Source organism: Berghia stephanieae, chromosome 7, assembly GCF_034508935.2.
Source record: "Berghia stephanieae isolate SIO BIC M18660-M18661 chromosome 7, UCSD_Bste_1.3, whole genome shotgun sequence".
NCBI lineage: Eukaryota > Metazoa > Mollusca > Gastropoda > Nudibranchia > Aeolidiidae > Berghia > Berghia stephanieae.
The window spans coordinates 30,248,547-30,276,240 of NC_088366.1; the positions used below are offsets into that span (position 1 = coordinate 30,248,547).

Here is a 27,694-nt window from a genome sequence, read left to right on the forward strand (position 1 = left end):
CAAAGCTGAGAAAATGGTGACGCATAATGAATTTCTTGTCAAACAAGGCTCTGTTATCAAGCTAAACATTCATTAAATAATGAAGGCCATTTATGGTGATATATCTATTACTGATGGCGCGGTTCGGAAGTGGGTTAGAATTTTCAAATGAGATGTCACAACAGAGATGAAAGTGTTTATTTAAACGTGATCGGGTAGGCCACTTTCTGCATCCAATACGAGTAATCAAGAAGCAGTTGACCATATGATCAGGATGAATCGAAGTCTAAAACAGAAAGATATCGCTGATGAAGTTGGGATTTCAAAAGAACGAGTACACCATATCGTGACATCTTGGGTAATTGCAAAGTCTCTGCACGACGTGTCCCAAGATAGCTAACTTCAGAAATGAAAGCGCAGAGAAAAGACATTTGTACATCATGTGAGATGATATGACAAGTATGGAGAGATATTTCTGCAGAAAATTTTGACTGGTGATAAATCTTGGGTCCATCATCAATACGACCTGAAGCCAAAGTGCAGCCATTGGAGTATCGGCATGAATCTTCTTCTCCAAGTCCAAAGAAATTCAAAGTCATAGGTTCTACGAGAAAGGTCCTGCTTACCATTTTCTGGGACATGAAAGGCAAAGTTCACATGGAATTTATTAAACAAGGGCAAACAAAGAACTCTGAACCATCTGTTTCAACTCTACAAGCCCTCAAAAATAGACTTGCATAGGTTTGAGGTGCTGGAGATTCGATATTGCAGCATGACAATGCGCAACTATACACTAGTCGTCAAACCCAAGATGCATTAATTTGGTTCAAACTTCTGACCCTACAGTACCCTGCATATTGTCCAGCATCTTGCCCCATCTGACTATTTCTTGTTCCCTCAGTTCAATAGATATATCAAATGAACGCATTACAACAGTGGCGTGGAGGTAGTGGCAGCTATTCGTCAATGGTGCAGAGCAAAATCACCAGGATTCTTTGCTGATGGCATGCGCCAACTACTTCAGGTTGGCAACTCTGTGTTGCTTGTGATGGCAAATATGTGGAAAGATAATTGGCACGAGACGCAGCTGAGATTCTAAGCTTTTTTTTTATGCATTATGTTCGAATGTGCTGTTGAAACAAAACGGTACTTATATATCAGCCTTGTAATAATTTCCTTTGCATTCTTTCCCCTGTCACAAATACACACCTTTGCGTGAAACCAACCATTCACCTAGTCATCAATTGATGAAAAGCTATTTGCGATTATACAGCCCAGTATTCCATGGTCCTAAACACAATGGTTTAATGACGTTTTTACTTTTTGACTATCTCATTAACAGTTTAAAAGATGTTTGCTGCTGGCCAAAGATGGGTTCAATGCTTTTACTCTTTTTTAAAAGTTGTCATCTCTTTATCAGAGAGGATGACTTTTATTTAACCCACAATTTCTTCCTATATCTATCTATCTTCATCTGTGCCACAGTAATAGTGATAAAAGTAATAAATACAAATGAATATGACAGCTGCAAAGAATAACAAAATACCAAACACGGAACATTTCGGGCTCAAAACCCTTCTTCACCCAACAACAAAGAACAATAAAAACGTAAATACATTACTATAAAAAACAGATCGAAAACTAAATCTTATTTACATGCTTTCTGTTGAAGGAAAATTTTTGGAATGTGAGTAATAGTAAAAGTGTTGTGACTATGGCTTTATTGATGCCAAGTCTGTTTTTTTGTTTGTTTTAAGGGAGACACTTGCAGATTATTTCAGCAACTGTAAAAAAGAAGAAGAATGGGGAAAAGTTGTAGATCTGAAGTTAAAAGTACAAAGAAAAGGTCAGACTAATGGGATGAGTTCAATATGGATCAAAGGATTCCACGATAATTCCATAAAATGTGCCTATTTTGATATTACCTAAACGTTTCATCCAGACACATGCAAAGGATCCCGTAGTGAAGGATACATTAAAATGTTTACAAAGTACAATCAATTCAAAACCAAACACTATAATAGTGCATGACAGAGAGAAGATTTACAACAACAAAAAAGGAACTATACATTTGACCGTTTCCCTCTTCCTAAGGATCCCTGCCAGGATCAGGAAAAACCAAGCAATCTCAATCTAGAACAAAGTCTGAGAGAAACATGAAAAGGAAAACAGATACAGGGGGATAGAAGACACAGCAAAAATCCCCCCCCCCCCCCCCCAAGTCTCCATGCAGTTCTTGAAATATTGATCAATATGGTGAGATAGGTAAGGTTGTATTAATATCAAATGACAGCTGTAAAGGAATACTTTTTTTCCCAATCCTGATATGTCCATGACTAAACTGTACTTTTGATAGAGGAAATGGATGGAATGTCACTTAACCCTCTGTCAATGCCGAGCTTATTCCCATCTTTTGAATCAGCACCATTTTTCTCATCTGTAACCAGACTGGGATTTGTATTACCAAAACTACTTGTGTAGATAATTGGATGCCCTCTGATTCCTTTATAGTACTGATGAGTTATGGGGTAGCTAGGGCCTGGCTCAACAATGCCATCATCGTCGTCAATGTGAGAGTGAAGGAATTTCTTCCACTGGTTCCTGGCATAAGCTCTATGAGCGAAGAATGCAACCACAGCTGCAATTACCAAAACGCAGATCAGGACTATCACAACTATAAGCACAATATTTAGGGAATCGCTGTCACTTGTCTCTGAAAGTTAGGAAAATAAAAGAAAAGAAATATGTTACAGATAATTGAAAATCTTAAAGGAGTCATGAAAGCCACTGCACCAGGCCCATAAAGCCAAAGTGGCAGCTTTGTTGTCCAAGGTATGATGCTTGGCTTGTGACCTTCGGGTCACAGGTTTGAGTCACATACTCATATATTCATGTGTAAAATGAGTACCTGGCTACAAATAGCATTGTCACTGTTGGAAAAAAATTTGATAGTTAACAGGCATCAAATTTTGACTGACATATTATTATATATTGCTGTTGGTTTGGGATCCCTTTTAAGACACTTTTGAGTTCATTCAGGGGATTTGCACTATGTAAATGCTTGTATTCTTTTAAAATATCGATTTCCCATGGTGTAAAGATGACTGTAACAATTTTTAACTTCAGGTCTACAGCAGCATACTTACCAAATCCTATTAAACGCATCGCTGGCAATTTGCTCATCTATTCATGATGGAAAGGGTCCTGATAGTTAAATTGGTAGAGCACTTTTTTTTTACACGAAAAAGGGAACATGATCGATTAAAGGTGGAGTTAATTTTTTTCTGATCACTCCCTGCCAACTCAGCAGCAATTGGATATCTGGGTTCATTTGATCTAGTGGAAAACACTTTGCAATAGAGTAACACCCTATCTGAAAGGTAATGAGTAATCAATATTGTCTATTTAGTACTGCAGAAACTGGGATTAACTCCAGCTCAATGGACCTTTTGGCTCTGAAGGACTATTTAATGTATTATAATACCCCTTTGATTTTAGGGAAAACCTGGTTTTTCTATAGAAAATAACAACTACATACAACAACAACAACAACAACAACAACAACAACAACAACAACAACAACAACAAAAATGAGGCGTCCCTATTATCCTTTGTAAAAGAATGTAGCAGTTCAAGAATTTTTTTCTCATGCATGCATCCAGTTTTAGTAAAAATTGAGTTTGATGCATGTTATACTGACAACAACGATAATTCTTATCATCTACCCCTCTTCTTCCTTCTCCGCCTCCAAAAGTTGCGCACTGGCAATGGGAACTTGTTTGATATTTCAATAATTCAAGAGTCTTATATTATTTATACCGAAGCTAGGTGTTCCTCTGAGTGAATGTTGTACAAGCAACTTAAGTAAAGATTTGAGATAAGTAGAAATTTAAATGGTCTGTTATGAACTTTCTTTTTACTGCTCTTGGATATGCACAAAAGAAGAGAGAAAAAATGAAGACGAAGAGGACCAAAAAAAAAAAAAAAGTAGTAGTAGTAGTAGTAGTAGTAGTAGTAGTAGTAGTAGTAGTAGTAGTAGTAGTAGTAGTAGTAGTAGTAGTAGTAGTAGTAGTAGGAGAAGTAGTAGTAGTAGTAGAAGAAGAAGAAGAAGAAGAAGAAGAAGAAGAAGAAGAAGAAGAAGAAGAAGAAGAAGAAGAAGAAGAAGAAGAAGAAAAAGAAGAAGAAAAAGAAGAAGAAGAAGAAGAAGAAGACAAGGAAGAAGAAGAATGATAAGAGGAGGAGAATGAGAAGGAGGAGAAGGAAAGGGAGAAGGAAGAAAATTGTGTTCGGTTATCAGACCTGATAATAAGTACACATAGTTTTAGACGGTATAAAAGTATATTCTTTTATCAAATCACTGTGAAAATAAAATCTACATTATTGAAACTCACTAAACCTATATCATATATAGAGAAAAAAGAAAACAGTTCTTTAAAATGTTACCAGGACAGTTTTCTTCATCGCTGGAATCTCCACATTGGTTGTAAGTGTCACACTCCAGACTTGAGTCGATACAAATAGATGTGTTGCAGTTATATTGAGAGGACGAGCAAGGTTCTGAAAAGAAATAACACATTCAGATGAAGGACGAGGATTATCAATCATATTATGTATTTTTTAAAATGACTTATACTAGGAAAGAAACGGAGCTCACTGGATATGACTTTGCTGATGCTGAATTAAAAATGTGACCCTCTATCTCTAAGGAGTATAATTTCGGGGTGACCTAGGCACTAGAAATTCAATGTATAGGCACAAATATAAAACTTGGGGGTAGTTTCTATCCGTTATGATGGATAATAAAAATGATTTCTCACATTGCAACCAACTAAAAGTTCCTATTTATTTTCCTTTATATTAATAGATTTACTTTTTTAAAAAGTAGTCCTTCAGAACCAATATGCCCATGAAGCTGGAGTTTATCCCGGTTTCTATAGCATGAAACAGACAATAGCAATTGCATGTTATCCTTTGGAATTCACAATTCATCCAGACAATGGGTCACAAATGTTTTTATTTCAAAATTATGTTCAAAATGAAAATTGTATTTAAACTTTTCAAAAATCAAAACTAAATAAACCCATAATGTATCACTAAAGATTACTGATTACAAATGCCATAATGAGTGGCAAATAGTTGATATGGACTTAAGTATTCCAAGAAAGTTGGAAAACTTAAAATCCTTAAAGACCGTAACCAAATACATCAATTTTATGAATACTTTTGTAACATCTAAAATACATAGAACAATCTATTTATTTATGAATTATAGTCTATATCAGAAAAAGTTTGTATCTGTTTATATTCTTTGATTTTATTCAAAAACTGCTCAAGCATCTAATGAGGCTCAGCATGTAAACTTTGGATAATATGGAATTGAATGGAAGGTAAGGAAATTGGACTTTTTCTTCTTCAAGTATAAGGTCATCAATCGCATGTGAAGACTAATAAAAACAAAAGAAACACATGTGATCCAAGGCGTCAATTTGGTATTATGTCGGAGTTAAAATTGAAAAAAAAAAAAAAGGAAAGAGAAAATTCAAGTTTTTCAATTAAAAAAAAAAGGAATTCATTTCAATTCAAAATTCACTTTCCTAAATAAAGGTGTCTATCAGGGTTCAAATTTCAAACATTTTGCTTAAATTTCCATTTTAAATATTAGGTTCGTCCGGATATAATATCAATGTGAGATATTTCGTCACATATTAAACACTCTTACTTTATGCTCATAATGTTTGTCAACATCTAAGGTATGAAAGACTCAATCTGACTTTGTAAATAACAAGTATCATTTTCCTTTCATCTTTTTTTTGATTTCTTATCCTTAACATCTATAAAATGTTAGCTCTGTTCTGATGCTGTCCTTTTTTTTTATTTCTTGATCTCAGATATGCCATTTCTTATGATAAAAAAAATGCTGCCTAAATAAGTATATTATCTACCCAAAAAAAAAAATAAAAAAAGAACTAAAAATTAAAGAGAGAAAAAAGTAAGTGATGATTCTAATCCATTCCATATTTCACTCATAATTTCATTAACCTGGTAACATTCCTAATCTATTTCTTACCATTTGTTGCAGCTACGAAGTTAATGCTGAAACCTAAATAAACCCCATTGTTGTCTGTCACAAATCGCAGTGTCATGGCTTCACCACTAGATGTTATATTCCCTGGGACACTAGAGCCTGATCCACATATCGGGTCTGCATTAAGTTTTGGAGCTGCTATATCAGTGCCATCATGTGCGTCTAAATAGTCAACACAAGAACCTGAAAATTACATAGTTATATGTTATATAAAAAGTGCAAAGAAAAAAGCATTGTAAACTCAAATTTGTGAGCAAAGGTGTAAACTTTTCAAACACATTCTATGGCATACAAACCAAACTGAGCATTGTTTACCTCACATGAACTGCCTTTAATTTGGACAATAAAGATTATTATTATTATTAAAAACCTGAAATTCCTGCGCAATTAAGCAAAGACACACTATTTTTCGGCCAAAACAAACAAGCTAGGGGATAACCAACAACATCATTACTTTCACTTGAAATAACGATTTTAATAATTCAATGGGGAAATCAGATTAGCACCACTGACAGAGCTATCAAACATGAGAAAAAAGGCACACGACAGAGACAATTTGAGGATCTTCACCACAAGAATAAGAAGAGTGGCTGAAGCTGGGAGTCGGATGTCATCAAAAGCGGAAGGCTTTAATAATAATAATGATGATGATAATAATAATAATAATAATAATAATAATAATAATAATAATAATAATAATAATAATAATAATAATAATAATAATAATAATAATAATAATAATAATAATAATAATAATAATAATAATAATAATAATAATAATAATAATAATAATAATAATAATAATAATAATAATAATAATAATAATAATAATAATAATAATAATAATAATAATAATAATAATAATAAATAATAATAATAATAAATAATAATAATAATAATAATAATAATAATGATAATAATAATACAAAATGATGATGATGATGATAATGATGATGATGATGATCTTGATGATATTGATGATTAATCTTTGATATTATTTAAGAAGATAACTGCTGAGATCAAGACCAAGTTGAACAGTTGGCTTAGGGAGAAAAAAAAACATTAGAAAATTCAATACCAGTCAACTGTCCTTCCAACTCAAATCGAGTGATGACAGCCACAACGAAATAACCAGAGGGTGCTGTTGCAGTGTAAGAACAGTTCAGTTGATTGAGATACGTCAGACCAGTACTGGAATCCATTTGGTAACTCGTTGTAAAGGAATGACCGCTCCCACAGGAAGATTCCATATACACTGAAAAATGTATGAAACATCAATTAACTGAACGTATGGAATAAGGAATAGTAAAAAGAAAAATTAAAAATTAAGATTAAAATAAAATTTAAAATTAAAAGGTTTAATGTTTTAAAAATTACCCCCTTCCGCCACAGCATCATTAGTTACCGTCGCCTAGGCATTCCATGAATGAATATAGAGATAATCCTTCAAACAAGAAGTATGATATAAACAGGAATCGCCCCTGTTGTCCGAAGTGAACAAATTTGGGGGTAATAATAATGCTCAGGGAAAAAACAAAAACAAAATTGCCTGAATTGGGGCTCGAACCTGGGACTTGCCGAGTCACAGTGAAATGCCTTAACCACTTGGCTACTTCCTACATTGTTGACATCATTCACAACAGTGTGCTAAGCTCTTTACTTTACGATCGGAATGAGAACGACTTGCATTAACAAAAGTGGGACAGCTTTCCATCTGATGTTTATTTTCACCCTGTTATTTAAATCTTATAGAATTTTAATTTAAGTCTTATTGTAAGACTTTTCTTTCGGAACAAAAAATTTTCAAAAAGGCTTTTTAAAAACAAAGCAAAAAAAAAAAAAAAAAATACAAAAAACACACAAAAAACGTGCTAGAGAAATACCTCTTTATATTATATAAGGAACTTTACCGACCAGGTTTTCGGTTACAAAATCACAACCGCTGAATCGAAATCGTTAGTTATCTATCAAATCTATCTATCTAGAGTAGAAGATAGATCTTAGACTTAGTCTCTAGATAGTATCTAGACGTCTAGTAGTAGATAGTAGTAGAGACTCTAACTTAGACTTAGAGTAGATCGTTGTTTATATTTATATTCTAAATCAAAATCTACCTCTTGATCTATCCAATGATTGAACCCTGCTTATGAGCGAGAAAACAACGCTAATAAGCAACACCAAGGCTGCACTATTATTCATTTTGAATAAAATACGAAGATGCATATTATCAAAACATAGGCATATTGATTATGTTCTTCCTGTCTTGTCCCATAAGGACGCTGTATCTAAGTAACTTTAACGAAATAGGTACGGTCATGTAATCTATATACTTTTGATAGATAGTTTCACAAGCAACGCATGGCTTTATTTTAGTATCTGCAGTAAGAAAAAAACCCGACTGTGACATAAACAAAACATTGGATAAATTATATGGATAAAATTATATATAATTGTTTCTCAAAAAATCCTTTGATTTTGACACTGGATTTTAGAGTATGTATTTGGTCCATTTAAATAGTTAAGGTGAACGGTCCCTTTATAATACTTTGATTTTTCCAATTTAACCACTTCTACAATAAATGGATTAAAAATTTTTTTTAGACTGAAGAGTACCTAGAGTGGAAGTAAAAACTTCCGGCGGAGAGGATAGCAGTAGCGTTGGGTCGAGCCCGAAACGACTTGATCGATCACGTGCTCGATCTAATCCTCTAAAATTGATTATGATCATTCGTCGCATCGCACACACACACACACACACACACATACACATACACACACACACACACACATACACATACACGCCATCAAACAGTTGTTGATTTGGTGAAGGGTTGACACGCCCCCCCCCCCATCCCCCTGTCCTCAGAATTGGAATACAGCGACATAATTTCATATTTATGTCGCGCCAAACGTTGTCGGCTAACATGTACCCGCTGTGGGCAAGAACCTGAGACGGCATAGCATCGAGTCGAACGGTGTGTTGTGACGATGCTACCCGGCGGGTTTGCGACGGTGCACGAGTGCGGACCGGACTTAGCTGATTGGGTCGATCGTCATAACATAGTAGTGTGAGAACCATAAGAGGCTGCTGCCAACATATTGGATCGCAGCCTTACCTATCGGGTGCATCTCGAAGATAGAGAAGCGGAACAGTCTTCTGAGGAAGCTGGCGGGATCGACTTGGGGCGCTAGCCAAGCGCTCCTGAGAACGTCCGCCTTGGCACTATGCTATTCCACCGCGGAGTATTACGCTCCAGTGTGGGGTAGAAGCAGAAACGTTGAGAATGTGGATGTATGAAACTTCGCAAGTCGATGCACATAGTGTCAGGAACGCTAGCAACAACTCCTAGAGAATGGGGCCCGATAATGGCAGCGATCCAGCCCCCCCCCCCCCCCCCCGATATCCGGAGGGAGACAATTACGGGAAACTGGCTGAGTAATATCAAAGAGAGAGGGAATGGGGATGCCCCTCTGATGCGCATAATGGACGGCGCCCCCCCCCCCCCCGTTTCGAGCCGAAATAAGTCCCGGCAACCCTTGTACGCAGAATCCCTGACTACGTCTAGAGCTGCACATACGAGATGGAAGGCGGTTTGGACGAATTCAATCCCTCGTGGGGGCGGGGACGTAACCTCCTCTAAGCTTGGTGAGAAGTTGCCAGGCTTTGATACCAGTAAGAGGAGACACTGGGTGACTGCGAATCGGCTTCGGTCGAGGAGCTGCCTCACGGCCAGTGCGCTTCATCGGTGGGGTCTTATTACCTGTCCAACATGTACTCGCTGTGGGCAAGAACCTGAGACGGTGTGTTGTGACGATGCTACCCGGCGGGTTTGCGACGGTGCACGAATGCGGACCAGACTTTGCTGATTGGGTCGATCGTCATAACATAGTAGTGTGAAAACCATAAGAGGCTGCTGCCAACATAACCGCCCCCACCTCCCATTTGTCACTGGTCGTCATCGCCTCTTGTGTGCGCGGGCAAAGCTCGTGCCTTTCATTTGAAAAAGTAAATGAACAAGATTGTCGCGTTTTTATTAGGTAGGTAGATAATAATAATATTTAGCAGGTTCCACCCCCAGACACACACGGATAGCCCGGACCCGATGATAACGATGCTGATGATGATGATGATTATCGTGTTTCTGTTAAATAATGATAATATTTAAGGAGGTTCCACCCCCACCCCCCACACGGATAGCCCGGACCCGAAGATGATGATGGCGGTGATGATTGTGGTATTGTTGACTGTTACGGCTGTGATGATGATGATGACGATGACGATGACGCAGATGGTGATTATTTGTTCGGTCGCTCAGTGGTACGGTGTCTCTTGTCACAAACGTCAAGCCTTGTCAATGGCCGGATGAGTGACACTGATTGTTGAAAATTGTGATCCAGACGTTAAGTCCGCGTGTAAGGCACTTGACTCAGGTGTGAATGTATTCCTATCTATAAGCAATGACGGGTATTGTAAAGAGCTTTAATACAAAATGACTCCAAACAGGCGACCAGTACCTACTGTACGAAATGGATGTATGGTCGATATGACGTGCTGGGGGAATAAATTAAATAAAATATGGTGAAGTTAATTGAGCATGGTAAATCCTTGGAAATGCGCTTTGAAGTAATACACCTGCTAGAACACTCCGATTCCAATATAAACGACTGATTAATGTTCCCATATATAAACTATAGTTAGCTGAAAGTCTTTCTTTGTCGGGACCCCAAAAGTATGGAACAAATTAGACAAAGAAATTAAAGACGCCACCGAGCTTAGTAATTTTAGGGATCTTTTGAAACCATTCCTTTTCAGATAAGATAGCAACAATATTTGTGTTTTGTTATCCATTGTCTTTTTAGGAGCACGTGATGAATTCTGCGAGCTGTTTAGATTGATTATTACAATAAAATGTGTTGATATTTATTTTATTCAATATAATATAATATAATATAATATAATATATATAATATAATATAATATAATATAATATAATATAATATAATATAATATAATATAATATAATATAATATAATATAATATAATATAAATATAATATAATTCCCTTTATTCATCTCATAGGGGAGATTTGTCTTTAGGGTCTATTCTAAGGGAAGACTGGAAGAACCCAAGCGTCAACCGCAGTGCAGTGCCGCAAATTTAGCTAGGGCGAGGTGACTTGCTCAAGACCATTCAGCGGCGGGTGATCGAACTCGGTACCTTTCGGGTGCGAACCAAAGACCGTACCGCTGAGCCACGCTGCCTCTGATGATGATGATGATGATGATGATGATGATGATGATGATGATGATGATGATGATGATGATGATGATGGGAACTAACAAAGAATACACAGGCATCTAACATTGAAACATTCCAAAGCTAAAGTTATACTAAAATAAATAATTGAGCTTTATAAAGCGCAATATCCACTAAATGTGCTCAAAAAGCTTTACAAGGGGTCCCTGGTCAACAGCAACATTTAATATGTAGGACGGGACATGCCGCCTGTTAGGCGATATTACAATTTTTCGGACAAAGACAACGCTGTTAACGACCAGGTACTAATTCTACACACGAGTACGGTGGAGAATGTGAGTAAAGAGCCTTTTCCAAGGACTTAACTATGCGCCGAGCGCGAGGCTCGAACCCAGGACCTTCCGATCCGAAAGCGAGTGTCATACCACTAGACCACATAGCAGCACTACTGTAGTGTTCATTGTTAGATGGATTCGTGTGTGTCATAGTGTATATATGTATGTATGTATGTATGTATGTATGTATGTATGTATGTATGTATGTATGTATGTATGTATGTATGTGTGTGTGTGATAGTCAAAGTTTAGAAGGATTAATGAAGTCTTGTCACACACGCGTGATGCACCTATACGAATTTCCCTTCCACCCAGACACACTAACATCTGACAAGGAGTGAGGGGTATGAAGAACACAGCATTGCTCGAATCAATGTGCAAACGTTGGCGATTGGTATCTAGTATCTAATGGCAAACTGTGATCGTTTGAAATGATTCGACAAACTCGTTTCTCCTCCGCTCGCTCGGCTCCTGCTCGTCTCAAGCTCGTCTCAAGTCTCATGCTCGTCCCTGCTCGCCTTACCCGTAGCTCGATTTACCAACTTGCTCTTCCAGCTTTGAGATCGGACGATTAATCGTGGCTGTGCGCTCGAACGTCGATCGGGTGAAAGCGATCGAATAACCCAAGTTAGAAGTTAGCATTGAGCATTTACCAAAGGGAACTTTTTGGCAAAAGCATCCCAGATCTGGGTATACAATTAAAATTTATTTATCTAATTGATAGATACGTTTTTTTTTTACAGTCTATCCTTTCCCATGTGAATTTGGGAGAAATTCCATGAGCTCCTCGGTCGAGTATCTCTTTCAATTAGTGTTTTCACCGTTGATCTTTTGTCATCTAGGCGATTGACTTGATTTGAGGTAAAAAAAAAAAAAGGTGGCGTTTTTACGCTGGATTGAGCTCAATGAAACATGACGCAAATTGGCATTGACTTAAAGATAAACAATACCAAACGATAGGGTAATTCCTCCTGAAGGAAATAAGACATAAATCATTAAAATCCATCCGTAAACAAAAAAATCGATTGAAATTTTTCTGATGCTGAGACCTTTTTTTTTTTTTTTTTTTTGTCCATCTCATCACTGAAAAGTCCAAAAATTTGGGGCTTAGTCCAATCAGTTCATGGAGTGCCAAATGGACATAATTTACTAAAGTGTCTATCAGGGGAGGCCTTCCGAAAGCTCATACAAAGGGAAACAATTCAAATAATATTCCCTCAACTAACCCCAAGAAAAAATAAAACCTAGTCTAGTACCTTTAGTTAACCCTAATAATATTCATCATCATCATTGCCTTTTTCACCCTGGGTCAGGGTATAGGCCACAGACAAACAGTTTCCATCCTTCTCTATCCTGAGCCAACTTTTTTATCTCATTCCAGGTCTTACCACTTCTCTGTATATCAGCTTCTTTAATTCTTCTCCATGTTCCTCGTGGCCTTCCCCTTGATCTTCTGCCCTGAGGGTTCCAGTCCAATACTTTCTTTGTTATAGTTGAGTCATTCTTTCTAAGCGTGTGTCCAATCCACCTCCACCGTCTTCTTCCTATATCCTCTCCCACTGGTTTCTGCTGTGTTCTTTTCCATACTTCTTCATTTTTTATTCTATCCATCCATTTTATTCTGAGTAGCTTACGCATGCACCTGTTTACGAAAATCTGTACCCTCCTTATACATGCCTGTGATGCGTTCCAAGTTTCACATCCATACAGTAGGACAGACTTCACGTTTGAGTTGAAAAGTCTTAGCTTTAGTTGAAGGGAGATATCTTTAGTTCTCCAAACTCTGTTCAAAGATGTGAATGCAGCCTGTGCCTTTCCTATTCGTGCTTTCACCTCTGCTTCCGTGCCTCCATCCTTGTCAATTATACTTCCGAGATAGCAGAAAGTGTCTATATCTTCGAGTTCCTGATCTTTTACTTTGATCTGCTCCTTTGACGCGTACCTATCCTCAAGACCTTTGACTTTGCAGGGTGAATTCTTAGACCAATTGATTCCGAGAGGCTGTTTATAATTGTGGTTTTTGCTTGCATCTGGTCCTGGGTGTGGGACAGAAGAGCCAGATCATCTGCAAAATCCAGATCATCCAACTGTGTCCAGGGGGTCCACTGTATCCCATTTCTTCTCCCTTTGGAGGTTTCCTTCATTAGCCAATCAATGGCAAGGATGAACAGGAATGGTGAGAGCAAGCATCCCTGCTTGACACCAGTCTTAATTTCAAAGCTGTCAGTAAGCTGATCTTCATGTACAACCCTGCAACTTGATCCTTCATACATTTCCTTAATGAGGTTTACTATCTTTTCAGGGAGTCCATAATGTGCCAGAATTTTCCACAATGTTGCTCTGTCAATACTGTCGAAAGCCTTCTCGTAATCCAGAAAGTTGACAATAAGAGGAGAGTTCCATTCTATAGACTGTTCTACTATGATTCGCAGAGAGGCAATCTGGTCGGTGGTTGAACGGTTTTTCCGAAAACCTGCCTGTTCGTCCCGCAGTTTAGCATCTGTTGCATTCTTAATTCTCTCTAAAATAATACGGTTGAAAACCTTTCCTGGGATAGAAAGAAGAGTGATGCCTCGATAATTATTACAATTACTGAGGTCCCCTTTCTTTGGAAGCTTGATAAGATGTCCTTCCTTCCAATCCTTTGGGAATATCCCGTCATTCCAGATTCTCTCAAATAGTGGGTGCAGGGCCTCAGCATTTCTTTTCGCATCAACTTTTAGAGCCTCCGGTGGAATCTGGTCTGGTCCAGCAGCTTTCCCCCTTTTCATCTTGTTAATGGCACCCACAATCTCTGCTATCGATGGTGGATCACAGCTAATTGGTAGCTCATTCCTTGCAGGCAAAATTTCTGGCTGGTTGTCTGGTGGTGGTCTGTTCAGAAGGCAGTTGAAATGTTCCCTCCATCGTTCAGATTGAGCCTCTTTTCCAAAAATAGTTTTCCCATCTTTGTCTTTGACTGGTACCTCTGGTTTCCCATATTTTCCAGCAAGTGTCTTGGTAGTTTGATAAAGGATCCTCATGTGTCCTCCAGTCGCTGCTGCTTCTGCTTTCTCTGCAAGTCTGTTCATGAATGCTTCCTTGTCTTTCTTCACAGATCTTTTGACTTCCTTAGCTATGGCTCGATACTGCTCTTGTGCATCCAGTCTTGAAGCCCTTGTTCGGCTTGCATTCACTTGTTCCTTCCTTGTTCTCCTCTTTTCAATAAGGTCCAAGGTGGTTGGACTTATCCATTCTTTATGTTCCGATTTCTTTACCCCCAATACCTCGTGGCAAGTTGTTATGTAGACTTCCTTGACCTTTGCCCAATGTGACTCTACATCTATGTCCTCCTCGAGCTCAGTAAGAGGTTGGAATCTATTACTCAATTGTAGTTTGAATTCCTCATTCTTTTCCCCATCAAGTGCATTCACCTCGAATTTTCTTCTTGTATGTGATCTGGCCCCGTGTTTTCTGAGTCGGAGCTTAAGCTTTGCCAATAGCAGGTGGTGGTCTGATCCAACATCTGCCCCTCTCCGTACTGTCACATCTTCCAATGAACGTCTGAATCTACGAGAGATACAAAAATGATCAATCTGATTCTCTGTCACACCATCTGGTGAGACCCAAGTTGCTTTATGGATCCTCTTATGGGGGAACACTGATCCTCCAATCACCAAACTGTTGAATGCACAGAAATTTGCAAATCTCTCTCCATTATCATTCATTTCTCCCATGCCATGACGTCCCATGATACCTTCATAGCCTACGTTATCCTGTCCCACTTTTGCATTAGCATCTCCCATCAATATGTTGATGTCTTTCCTTGGCAACTTGTCAATGACTTGTTGTAGCAGACCATAAAATGTATCTTTGTCCTCATCTATTGCATCATTTGTTGGGGCATAGATCTGTACAATGTTCATGTTGATCTTCTTACTCCGTGTTGTAAAGGACGCCATGATGATCCTTTCTCCGCATTGTTCCCATCCTCTCAGTGACTTCTGGGCAAACTTGCTTAGAATTATTCCTACTCCCTGTGTATGAATCCCGTCCCCTCTCCCTGAATATAAAATCTTCTCCCCAGACTTGAGGTGTTTCTGTCCGGATTGTATCCAGTGGGTTTCGCTTACTCCAAGTATATGCAGCCTGTATCTTCTCATCTCAGTCACAACTTGAGAGCTTTTTCCTGCTTCATACATGGTGCGAACGTTCCACGACGCGATTCGAAGCTGCTTGTTTGGCGAAGACGTCATCGGGTCAGCAGAGTCCTTTCGGCTTTGTCTGTTGTCCTTCATAAATTCTGTAATTCCAGAAACTCTTCGGTCGCCCAAGCTAAAAAAGGATTTAGTTTGTCTGTCTGTGTTTCTGTAACGGTTTGAGTTTAACGGAAAGGGGTGTTAACCCTTTGCCAACCCCAACCTGGAGGACCAGGTGACTCAAAGATGGGGGAATCACACACCATTAGTCGCCTTTTACGACACGCTGGCTTGGCGTTGGGCTATTCTTGACCCTCTCAGTTGAGGGACCCCGGACACCACACGGGGTCTAATAATATTAATAATAGGAAAAACAAACACCCTATCACTATCACCTTTACTAAGAGTTATGATTATGACTAACCCTAATAGAAAAAAAAAAAACAAAACCCTCGGACTGCTTTGCACTACCTATCAATATCAATACTTAACAAATCAAATTGGCGGCTAAGAATCAAAACAATGGTCAAATTAGGAAACTTTATACTTTCACAAGTCTATCAAGGTTTGTTCTACAGTTTTTAAAATGCTTCTGTATGATGACAAATTGAATAAATAAACACATGACAAAAGATCAACGATGAAAATACAAATTGAAAGAAGACCGGGAATGTAGTAGGAGCTTTCGGTAGGCCTCCCTCTATCAGGCATTTATTTATTCAATTTTTCAGTCAGTGAGATTGGGTCTTGAGTCTAGAAGGAAATAAGCAGTGAGTAGGATCAGGATTGCTTTGTTTCCAATGACGACTGTCACTAGCAAGAGTGGGAAGCTCTAGAGTATGAGTTATAATTACTTTAGACTCGAGTAATACTAATACTCATAATTAAAATTTGCAGGTTGCGATTGTAGTTGGCCTGTAACGCTAACTTCTAACAACTAACTAGATTTCTAGTAGTAGCATTTTAATTTTAAAAACTCTAGAACAAAAAACCTTGGTAGATTAGTGAAAGTTTAACATCTCCTAACACGTTAACATGATCATTGTTTTGGTTCTCCGCCGTCATTTTGTTCTTAAGTATTGAAAGGTAGTGAAAAGCAGTCCTAGGGCTTTTTATTCTATTACAGTGTTGATATCCTAATTGCCCGCTTTGCCTAAGTGCCCGCTTTCTCTGAAAAACAGAATTTTTGATCTATAAAACAACTAAATCCCCCCTTTTAAAAATGAATTCTGCCTTCTAAGTCGTAAATGCCCACTCTGACAACTTCACAATTTTTTTTTCAATCTCCCAAAACTGCAGGATCTTTTGTCAGGCGTTTATTAAATTCAATTTGTCAGTCAGAGAAGTTGGGTCTAGGTCGGCCGGTAACAGTAACAGTAACTACTAACAACTTGACGTCTAGAAACATTTTAATTTTTAAAAAATTCTAGAACATACCTTGATAGATTAGTGAAAGTTTATGGGAAAAAATCAAAGTAGTATATGGACCCATTACTCTAATATCCAGTGTCAAAACCAAAAGGATTTTTGTGTGCCTATGTGGTTTAGTGGTATGAAAATAACACTCGCTTTCAATTGGAAGATCCTGGGTTTGAGCTGCGCACCGCTCATAGTTGAGTCATTGGAAAAGGCTCTTTACTCACATTCTCTCACTCTCACCGTTCTCAGGTGTAAAATCAATACCTGGCCGTTAACAGCATTGTCTCTGTCAGAAACAATTGTAATATCGCCTAACAGGCATCATGTCTCGTTCTACATGTTACATGTTGCTGTTGGTCAGGGACCCTTTGTAAAGCGCTTTGAGCATGTTTAGTGGATATTGCGCTATTTAAAAGCTCAAATTTTTGTTTGTTCCCAACTCAACTGTCTGTTATTGTTTTGATCCCCATTATACATTATAACAAGAGATCTTTTTAACTGCACTGTTGGACCAGACAGATTAGACTTCTTAACAAACAGGTGAGATCTTTCCAATAAATATCAAATTCATGTTCTTTCCATCTTCTCTTAGGAGCGGAGGCTGTATTTGGGTGGGGGGGGGGGGGGGGGGGGGGGGGGAGGAGAATATTGGGAACATTCCAGGTGTTCTAGCTGGTTAGTTGCTGTTCCCAATTTTGATAGAATTTAATTGTTCTGAAGCACTGTAAGTTTGTTTACTATTGTGTTATTTCCTTTTGTGTTTCTTGTTTGTGACATCATGTCTGGTATACAAATATCTGTTGCAATCAATATTATCTCTTTCAGCAGGCACTACTAGTACTAGATTCAACATGTTGTGCTATGTTTGTTGTTTGGTTTAAGTTTGACCTCAGCAGGATGATTTATGTGATTGTCAGTGTCAGTATAGTATGTTATTACCATTGTATGCGTAGTATGAAAGATGCACATAGAAGCACTATGGAGGTGCCCATTGACGTGTTCATGTCATATGTCTTTGGAGATTTCTACTTAGTCTATATATTCCTACTTAGTCTTATGTCTTTGGAGATACTTAGTCTTAGATTAGGTGGCAACGCCCATTACAATTTCTTTAAATGGAGAGCCCCACTCTGGTGGTGACCAACCACTTCGATGGAGATTTTAGTATTATTATTTAATTTTTCATTGTCACGAACAAGGTTTTAAAAACCTATTCACTACACAGGCCTTAGTCACCGTGGCTATGTCTAGATGACTATTTTGTATGACAATGGCTGAGACTGAGAGTGAGAGTTGTCCCTCAAAAAGATGTCCCTCTTAATCGTGATAAACCAATTTTCTGAGATCACATCTGTTTCTGAATATTTTCATTGTGATATTTATAAAGAGAACATGTTTTCATCTGTAAATTCATTCAAAATTATAGGAAAATCTTGTAATTTTTTACAATTTGGAAATTTTATTCAAACTTAGCAGTTGACTTAACATAATGTTAAGTTAAGTTGTCTTTTTGGTGCTTCACCTGACTCTGACTCTGATTCTGAGTTATACGCAGAGATTTAACAGATGCCCACAAAGCAGTATGATGTGTGTCTAGTTACCATCTTGTTACTTCACATCCTGAATTGTAGAAGACTGATCTAATTGTTATGATTCTGACTGCATTTTTCTACTCTAGAGTTTCTCTTCTTTATTTTACCTTTAATTGGAAAAGAACAAGAGATTTTTTTCACCATACACTTTCAGGTAATCTATTTGACTGTTCTGACAGAAAGATACAATTAAGGAGTGTTCTTGATAGGAACACTCTATGGATATATAGCAAAATAAATACAGTGCAACCTCTCCATAAGGACCATATAAATATGTCATTATTGGGGAGCAACCAAAAATGGCAGAAGGAGGGGGGTACTTGACTATGGATGTCTTTTCCAGCCATCTACAGTGGTGATTTCAGCCAAAACATTGCCATGTCACTTCTTGAAATGACACAGCCAGCCACTGCTTGCTTGAAAACTTGTTGCTCCTACTCTTAGCTTGTCTGCAATTATTTTCGCCTGGTCAATAATGATAGGCCATAAAGTTGGCTAGTTGATCACTCGACTCTGTTTGAACTGCATCAACATCAGCATTCATCAACAGTCACTGCTTTTTTCTCTGGTTCAGACCCCTGCTGTTTGATTTTCTCTCGGTTCTTAATGATTATGGTCAAGTTATGGGGAACCCCTGAGGCCCATTCCGTATATGAGGTGGAGCTAGACAAAAAGCTGGCTAATATAGTTCACTAGGCAGTGCTTGCTTGTACATCAAAGGTGTTATAGTCAGGGCTTTTCTCTTCATCTTAGTTGAAGGAGGAGTGGACATCATTGATTGTTTTTATATTCATGTGCATGATCAGCAATCAGAGATAACAATAATGAGTCAACGTGAGTCTTTGTGATTTTATGGTATGACACTCACCTTCTGATCGAAGATCCTGGATTTGAGTCCTGCTCTGAGTGATGCATAGATGAGCCCTTGGACAGGTCTTTTTACTCACATTATCTCACTGTCCTGGGGTGTAAAATAAGTACCTGGCTGTTAACAGTGTTGTTTCTGTTGGAAATATTTTTTTCTTTTAAAAATTGTAATATCGCCTAACAGGTGACATGCCCCGTCCTACACGTTGAGTGTTGCAGTTGGCTGGGGACTGTTTGTTAATCATTTTGAGCACTTTTAGTGGATATTGTGCTATATACAGGGCTGCCAGATGATCGCGGTTGAAAGCGGTTTCGCGAATTTTCGAGGCCATAAAAAAAAAACTTTTTACACAAAAAAAAAAATAGCGATTTTTTTTCTCCTGAAAATTATCTGGCAACATTATTATGGTTAGAAGGAGCTAATTTACGATGAATGAGTAGAAATATGTAGATAATATTAATATGTATGGGGTAGTGAATGGTTACTTTTTGAGGATTGGTGGAGTCTTTGAAATTGACATTGCTAAGTTTTTTTAATGTATTTCTTCTGCACAGTAATCCCTCTATCTACTCTGCACTCTCTTGTTTAAGTTATGTATTGTACAAAAATCTTTACCAAATTGCTTATATTGAAATGCTAATTTATAAAGAGTAACATTTTTATGTACCTTACTTCAAAATTCAGTTTTCATAGTGATTTCTGAAATTCAGTCCATACCAAGAGACACCCCATTTGGTTGGAGCGGATTTTTTCAAACCTGCCTGGCAGCCTTGTATCTAAAAGCTCATTTTTTTTTGGTTTAAAAATAACTGTATATGGTTTTCTTCAACAGAGCAGTGGCTTATACCTGAGGCGTGCTCTGTTGGTGTGGAGCTGGTTGACTGTCATAGCATTCGCCCGCGTCACTGGGGCTGACTGGCTTCTGAATGCTTGTGCAATGTGAAGCACCAGGTAAGATAGGTTTTTGTCTTGCTTTGCTTCACCTACATAAAAATGCCTATGTCAACTGGCAAGGAGGGCACTGGATATCATTGGTTGGCCAATAAAGTATTTTAATTAGCTACAACTACAGGATTCCATTGTTTTGTCAGCAAATGTTTTCATAGAACCATAAATTTAACATTGACCGTCAATTTGAAGTTAACAATTACTGCCTTATTGATGTTGCTTTGCAAGGTTTTTATTAAAATGTATGTCGTTATGATGAGTTCTTAATTACTAGTGATATATAGGGAAAAAATCATGACTTAAAACTGCATGTCGCCCAAGAGAGGATGTCGCTATAGCAGATGTCACTATAAACTATAAGTGGGCTGCACTGTATCTAAATTTGTCTTCGGATTTTTTAAACATATCACATGAAGGTGTCAAAAATCAATTAGAGTACAGAGAAATGCTATAAAATCTTGATTAAGGCAATACAAATTCCTAGTCGCTCAGGATCCACATTTAAAAAAAAACAAATAGAAAAAAAAATTGACAAGTAATGAGGAATGCTTTGAGAAATGACACAAAGGACTACTCATTCATAAGTGATAAAGGAGATGCACACGTGAGATATTAATGGAACTTTCTTAAAGATAGACTAGGCTAAAACAACTCTGTATAGGAGTAAATGGCCAAATCATTGAAGTCAAGTATAAAAAAAACCCCCAAAAAACAAGTCAAGTCAAGTATAATGCAAACTAAGCAGTCAGGGTATCAAACTTTTAATATTCAATCCTTCTTTATTAATTTTTTTCCATAATACGCTCATGGAACAAGTATATTACCTGCTTGTATGCAATAATGAGACCTTAAAAGATGTACCATAGATTATTTTGCCTTTTGCCTTTGGATATGCACAGCGACAGTTATTCTCACTCTGAACTGAGTCAATGTCGGTCTCTTTATGTGAAGAAGATAAGATAGTATCAAGTTATTATTATTGAAATGATGATGATGAAGTAAGAGATTGGTAAAATTTCAAACAGACATATTTTGTAAAGAATCTGCGTTTAGAGTGTTTTCTCTATATTCCAAACAGAATACTGCAGAAGAGATTTCAACAACACAGAGGAGTAGGCTAGCTCTTTTGACATCACAGGCCTCGGCCAATGGCTGCAAAGGATAGTGAGGCTGAGCTTGTGGAGGCATTGACGACTGCTGTTTATGCTGGAGATATTCAGACAGCACAAAATGTTGTCATTCAACTGGCAAACCTCAATCTTAAATTGGATATAAATATAGTGCAGGAACAAAGAGATCAAATGGAAAAACCATTTAAGTAAGTGTGTGTCACCTCAATGTGCTTGATAGAAAGGTGATAAAACTTATGAATGAATACTTTTTTATTTATTCATATATAAGGTGTGAGAAAAAAAAAAACTGAAAAAATTACAACGTAATTTCAGTGCGAAGTAGAAACTGAAAATATTTGAAAATTTACGAGTAACAAGAAAAAACCTTAAGTTAATTCTTGCCAAGTTTAATAAGAAATGCTTTATTGGTTAAAAAACAATGCCATTTATACTAAACTCGTATAAAAATCATGTTATCGAAAGTTTCCAAATTTGCGTCTTGTTTTTGCAGTGCAGTGTTACTAGTGTAAGAAGTTGCTGCGTCTGGTTGAAAAACAAATGACCGGCCGAGACAATGTCTGGAACAAGTTTTTAGCTTCTAACAATGCAACATAATTTTCAGTACGAACAGAAATCATATTCGATTTATTTCCAAAGATGAATAACCTCCAATGTAACCTGACTTGAATGGACATTTGATCATTGATGGTTTATAAGGGTGTTATAATGTTTTACACACAAACAGAGTTAAAAGAATGAATTCAAAATGCATTGGATTGACTCACTATTCAAGACATTAAAAGATCAATTGGATCAACGAAAAAATGCAACAGATCAGTCACAAAGCAAAATGAGGGTCGAATGATCACATCAAAATTTGAGAATTATGTCCAAAATCTTTGATGTGGCATTTTTGAGGTCTGTTTACTAAAACACTCATGGGAATAAAGTTTTTTCATTTTATTTTTAAAAAAATATTGTAACCATAAATTTGAATAATTGGGTTTGATTGTAGTAAAATTTCAGACTTGTATGATTTATAGTCTGGTGGCTGCAGGCTTCTAAACTTTTCCCATTTTTTTTTATTTTCTCGCATCCGATATATTAATTTTTCCAAATTAATTACTTCCAAATTCATTTGGAATCAGCCATGAATCAATTACGCGTTTGTTTTTTTTGGTTCTACATTATGCCTTTTTATCATCAGAAAGTGATATATGTTTATGAATAATGCCTTTTATCATCAGATTAACAGTTGAAGTTGAAGACAGAGAATCATCTGGGGCAAGTTTTGACCTTATGGTCAGGTCAACTGATAAGATTGGAAATCTGAAGAAAAGGGTAAGTGAAAAACTTAGCAATCATGATATATGACCATATATCAGCTTTTAATGACAGTGATATCAAATAAAGTACAAAAAAAATACTCACAAGAATATGTTGATTTTTAAATTGTATTTAGCTCTAAAATGATATTAGATGAAAACGAAGTTGTGTTCAGTGAAAGCCAGGTAAGAAGAGAGTTTTTGAAAGTTACTGAACAGAAAGCATGCCTGCCGGATGGCATTACAGGCAAATTATTGTAAGTTTGTGCTGATCAATTGAGTTACATTTTTACTTAGATTTTTAATATGTCAATGCGACAATCCTGTGTTCCTGCCATGTGGAAAATGTATAAAATAGTTCCTATTCCTAAGAAAGGTGCGTCACCTTCAGTTTAAATGAAATATTTTGAAAGACTTGTGCTTTGTAAATTAAATCCACAGGTTCGTTCTCAGTTAGATCCAAATCAGTTTGCGTACCAGTAAATAGAAATGTTGAGGATGCTATCATCATTTTTACAAGTAGCATTTATAAACATCTAGACCAACTGAGATCTTACTTTAGAATTCTATTTGTCGATTTCTCCTCATCATTTAATACAATACAACCTCATTAACTTGTGGAGAAACTAACAAATATGAGTTTTAATTCTCAACTGATTTTATGGATTATTGATTTTATATTAGATAGAACACAGTTTGTCAAATTTCATGACCTTAACTCAAAAGTAATTACCATAAATACAGTGCCCCTCAAGGATATGATCTTTCTCCTCGTTTATCTACTATTTGTACAAACGAATGCATTAGTGCTAGTCCCAATTCAGTACCCCTTTTGAAATTTGTGGACGATATGGCCCTCCAAGGAATGATCGTTAAAGAAGACGAATCCATCTACAAGTCAGATATAGACAATTTCGTGATTTGGTGTGAAAACGACTTTTTGGTATTGAATGTTAATGAAAGCAAAGAAATGATCATTTACTTTCGGAAGATAAAAAATGACCTTAGGCTGATTTCAGACTTTTAAACAATTTTCAGTTTTCAGTCTTTCAACTGTCAACATTGAGATGCTTTATTATTATCTTTCATGGAAACTCCAAAGCCTTATAATAGATCCAGAGAATTTAGATACCTACATTCTCTGATAGATCGTAATCCACGATCATGTCAGTCTAATTTTGTATTTATAGTATATTGGGAAAGTACGAAAATGAATAATTTCTGCTATTGGGTTTTACCGATGATGATCGCGCCATCCATTGTGAAACTACTTTCGCAGAGGCTCATACCCTTCCACTTTTCGTGGAATGATTCTGCATAATCAGTCTACATTCTGCAATTCCGCATTCAAGGCAAAAATTCCACGTTCCAAGGGGGTCTGTATGCTATGAACAATTTTATTCCCAGCTTTTATTTCAAAGATAAAAAGCGTTTATTCTTAGGGCCTTAAAATTAAAAGGTTTTTTTGTTTTTGTTTTTTTAAGATACTCATTTATTTCAATTTCATTCTTGTGTTTGTATATGTGTATCTCTATATTGTATTATTTCATTTCTGGATTGTTAAGTTATTAGCACATGTAGGGTTCCTTACCATTTCTCAGGATTGCAGACTTTTGCACATTTTATATGTTTGCATTATCTTCAGCAAAGCAATGTCATAGTCAATTAGGGTAAGTTGATTCTGCTTTTTGGTCTCAAATTCTGCTTTTTTAAAAATCTTCTGAATCCTCTTTGGGGCGAATGGGAATAGGAGCCTCTGAACTTTCGTCATCCGAGGTCACAGGTCATGGATCTGAAATCCGCTCACTGCTCACTATCTATCTTTGTTATTTGGAGAGGCTAAATACTTGAATGGCGAATTATGCATTTACTCAAAGAACGAAAGTGTCACGCTTGTTTATTTTTTTTCTGACGGCATTATTATATGGTTATAGTAAACCTGTCTGAGATAGACTGTAAAGTAAGTTGAAATTGTTTTCGTCAGTTGTATTGTTACGGATTATCTATATCGATAAAAAAAAAAATGCCTGAGACTTGCATCGATCACAGTGTGGATTTCAAGGCAATAGATGCATTCGTTAATTTTTATTATCTTCAAGCAACTGTGCATCATACCTATAATCAGTAGAGTTTGTGTTATATACTATTTGTTATGAATGTAATGACCAAAATTTTCAGACTTTTAGAAAAACAGGCATTTACAGGCCTGAATTCTAAAGTACTTGGCTTATTTGACTTATTGCTGTCCACCTCCTTATCAACAGATTGGTGTGCTCAGCAGCTCCTATAATTTTATTGACAAATTCTCTGCTTTTGTCCCGATCTTTTGCAAGGGATTGGAGTTTGGCAAGATTTTTTCCAAGCTTAACTCTTTTGATGGCTTTAAAGTTACTCTTACTGGAAAAAGACTACCAATCAATAAATGATTGTTTTAATTACAATGAAAAAAAAGGAAAAATATAAAAGATGGCCACGACATATAAGTTGTTCTTACTATACTATTAAGCTTATGAAAACAAACTAACAATTATTATGATTGTTTTTATTATTGCATTTATGATTGTTTTTATTGCAATGAAAACTTAATTATTTATGGTGATTTTTATCTCATGCAATTTGAAGGTATCATTAAACTACAAGCTCCCTGTGGAAGTTCAACGATGGATAATAGGAAAAAAAATTAGGGAGGACAATGCAACCCTTGGCAAATGTGGCATCCAATCACCAACTACTGTGTTCCTCTATCTTCTACCAGCACATTTTTCGGGATTGCAACCTGAGAGTGGCGGAAGCGCGAGATATGAAGATTGTAAGGGAAATTCTTAGATATTAAATATGAATTAGATAACGACTATCATTGAATTTATTTTCATTTTATGTGTTATATGGATACGAAAATGATCAGAGAATTTGAAATAAGCAAAACTCATATTAGCAAGATTTTGACAATTTGACATGTACCAGCTTCAAAATAGATGTAGCTCTGACTGTATATGGGTTTCGTTGCTGTATTGAAAAGCAAGCAATGTTGGTCATGGTTAAAACCAAATGGGTAATAAAACTCTGGTTCTAGTTTACACACATTCCCCACCTGACTCGTGTATGAATAAGTACCTGATAATAGGCAGTCATGGGTATTGTAAGAGTACTGGTACAAAAAGAATGCCTGACCGATGTCTTGTACTATATGAAATTAAAATTTTGTTTATGGGAGATAAATAAAACGCTCATTAAGCTTGGTAAATATAATTTTTTTGGTCTGTTATCTGAGTTGCTCTCTGTCTTTGTCTTGGGATGGGATTACTTGATTTTGTCCTGGCCCTTGCCAGAGTCCTTGGATGAGAGTGAAACAGTCAAGTGTATGGCATTAGTTTTGGGAGATGATTTTTTTTCCTTCTCTCTATTATGTACTATATTTTGTTTGGTTTTGAGTATATTCCTCATGGTAGGATCCTGTGCTTTTGTTTAGATGAGACTTTTAGGTGGTCTCAAACAAGTACACTGATGGTGTGCTCTTGGAATCTACATTTGTTCCCTATTTGAAGCAATTCCCCTTTGTCTCACTTATTCTTGTGTGCTTTTAATAAATCTAGACTTTTTTAGATTATACCATTCTCTGTGTTTTTACAGGTGCTGAAATGTGTTGCAAACGCCGTAAAACCATTAAAAATAAACAAGCAAGTCACCCACTTCTTGCTATTTAATTCCTATTTCCTAATAATGTTTTGGCTCAGAAAATTAGGATAGTAATGTGAAGAAAGAAAAATTCCAACAAATTTTCTACACATTTTCCCCCCTTTGTTTCCACAACCTTCGCTGATTAAATGCATTAAAAATTTTGTTTAAGATAAATTGGACAAAATTAGACCCTATTACAAAGAGGATGTGGGTTTGATGAATAAAGAAACTGAAAAAGGAGGCATTATATATATATATATTTTTTTTTAAATTTATTTCCTTTATTATTGTTTTTTGTAATTTATTTATTTTAAAAAGAAATTATTTCTTTTTGTTGTTGTTGTTGTATTGTGTTAGTTTTAAATTTATTTTAGACGTTGAAACATATTATATTCACTCTTTTAGACAGAGATGACAGACGGATTGTTGATGACAGCATGTCAGAGTACCCAACTGTCTCTAATAGACAGTCTTTGGCCTTACTCTCGAATAGGTCACTTATGGAGGTATGTGCCGTACTGTATCTATGTATAAAACATATACTTTACCAAACCATGAAATGTGAGGCTGTAGAGAGTAACACCTTTCTATCACCTCTACCAATTTTATTTAAAACTTCATGAATTTTGTTTTCATTCCAATTTCTCTAATTTCCAGCTATTTTCCCAATTTTTATTGTCTTTAATTATGCCAATAAAAAACAATAAAAAATCATCACTATCATTATCATCACCACCACCATTTTTATGTAAATCCCAGATTTTCTTATAACTTTTCCCAAATTTTGTCAGAGAAGTAAGCATGACTGCTTTATAAACAATTTGTTTATTTATCTTTTTTTTTTAATGCGAAAATTATTATTTTTGCCCTTACAAGCTATATCTCTAGATGATATCTTATTATATTATATTATCTATA

The 27,694-nt window shown here is 36.5% G+C and overlaps 2 protein-coding genes across 3 annotated transcripts in view; one reads left to right on the plus strand and one right to left on the minus strand.

Annotated features, from left to right (window-relative positions):
- LOC144977037 (uncharacterized) overlaps nucleotides 1-8,336 on the minus strand; it is an 8,507-nt gene extending 171 nt beyond the window's left edge. The window contains exons 1-5 of the mRNA XM_078921754.1: nucleotides 8,179-8,336; nucleotides 7,143-7,319; nucleotides 6,047-6,247; nucleotides 4,423-4,536; nucleotides 1-2,692 (exon numbers count right to left, since the gene is read on the minus strand). The exon at nucleotides 1-2,692 is cut by the window's left edge and continues 171 nt beyond it. Of these exons, the coding sequence (XP_078777880.1) occupies nucleotides 2,316-2,692; nucleotides 4,423-4,536; nucleotides 6,047-6,247; nucleotides 7,143-7,319; nucleotides 8,179-8,287 (978 nt within the window). The 5' untranslated portion in view covers nucleotides 8,288-8,336 and the 3' untranslated portion in view covers nucleotides 1-2,315. The remainder of the gene's footprint in view (nucleotides 2,693-4,422; nucleotides 4,537-6,046; nucleotides 6,248-7,142; nucleotides 7,320-8,178) is intronic.
- A 3,918-nt stretch (nucleotides 8,337-12,254) lies between these two features.
- The window catches only part of LOC144977038 (ranBP-type and C3HC4-type zinc finger-containing protein 1-like), a 29,793-nt gene continuing 14,353 nt past the window's right edge, over nucleotides 12,255-27,694 (plus strand). The window contains exons 1-6 of one of the 2 annotated variants that reach the window (XM_078921756.1): nucleotides 12,255-12,346; nucleotides 20,546-20,664; nucleotides 21,740-21,979; nucleotides 23,021-23,114; nucleotides 25,721-25,907; nucleotides 27,182-27,282. In XM_078921756.1, coding sequence (XP_078777882.1) covers nucleotides 21,810-21,979; nucleotides 23,021-23,114; nucleotides 25,721-25,907; nucleotides 27,182-27,282 — 552 coding nt within the window. In that variant the 5' untranslated portion in view covers nucleotides 12,255-12,346; nucleotides 20,546-20,664; nucleotides 21,740-21,809. Of the gene's footprint in view, nucleotides 12,518-20,545; nucleotides 20,665-21,739; nucleotides 21,980-23,020; nucleotides 23,115-25,720; nucleotides 25,908-27,181; nucleotides 27,283-27,694 lie in introns of both variants that reach the window. The other variant, XM_078921757.1, reaches the window with a different exon arrangement.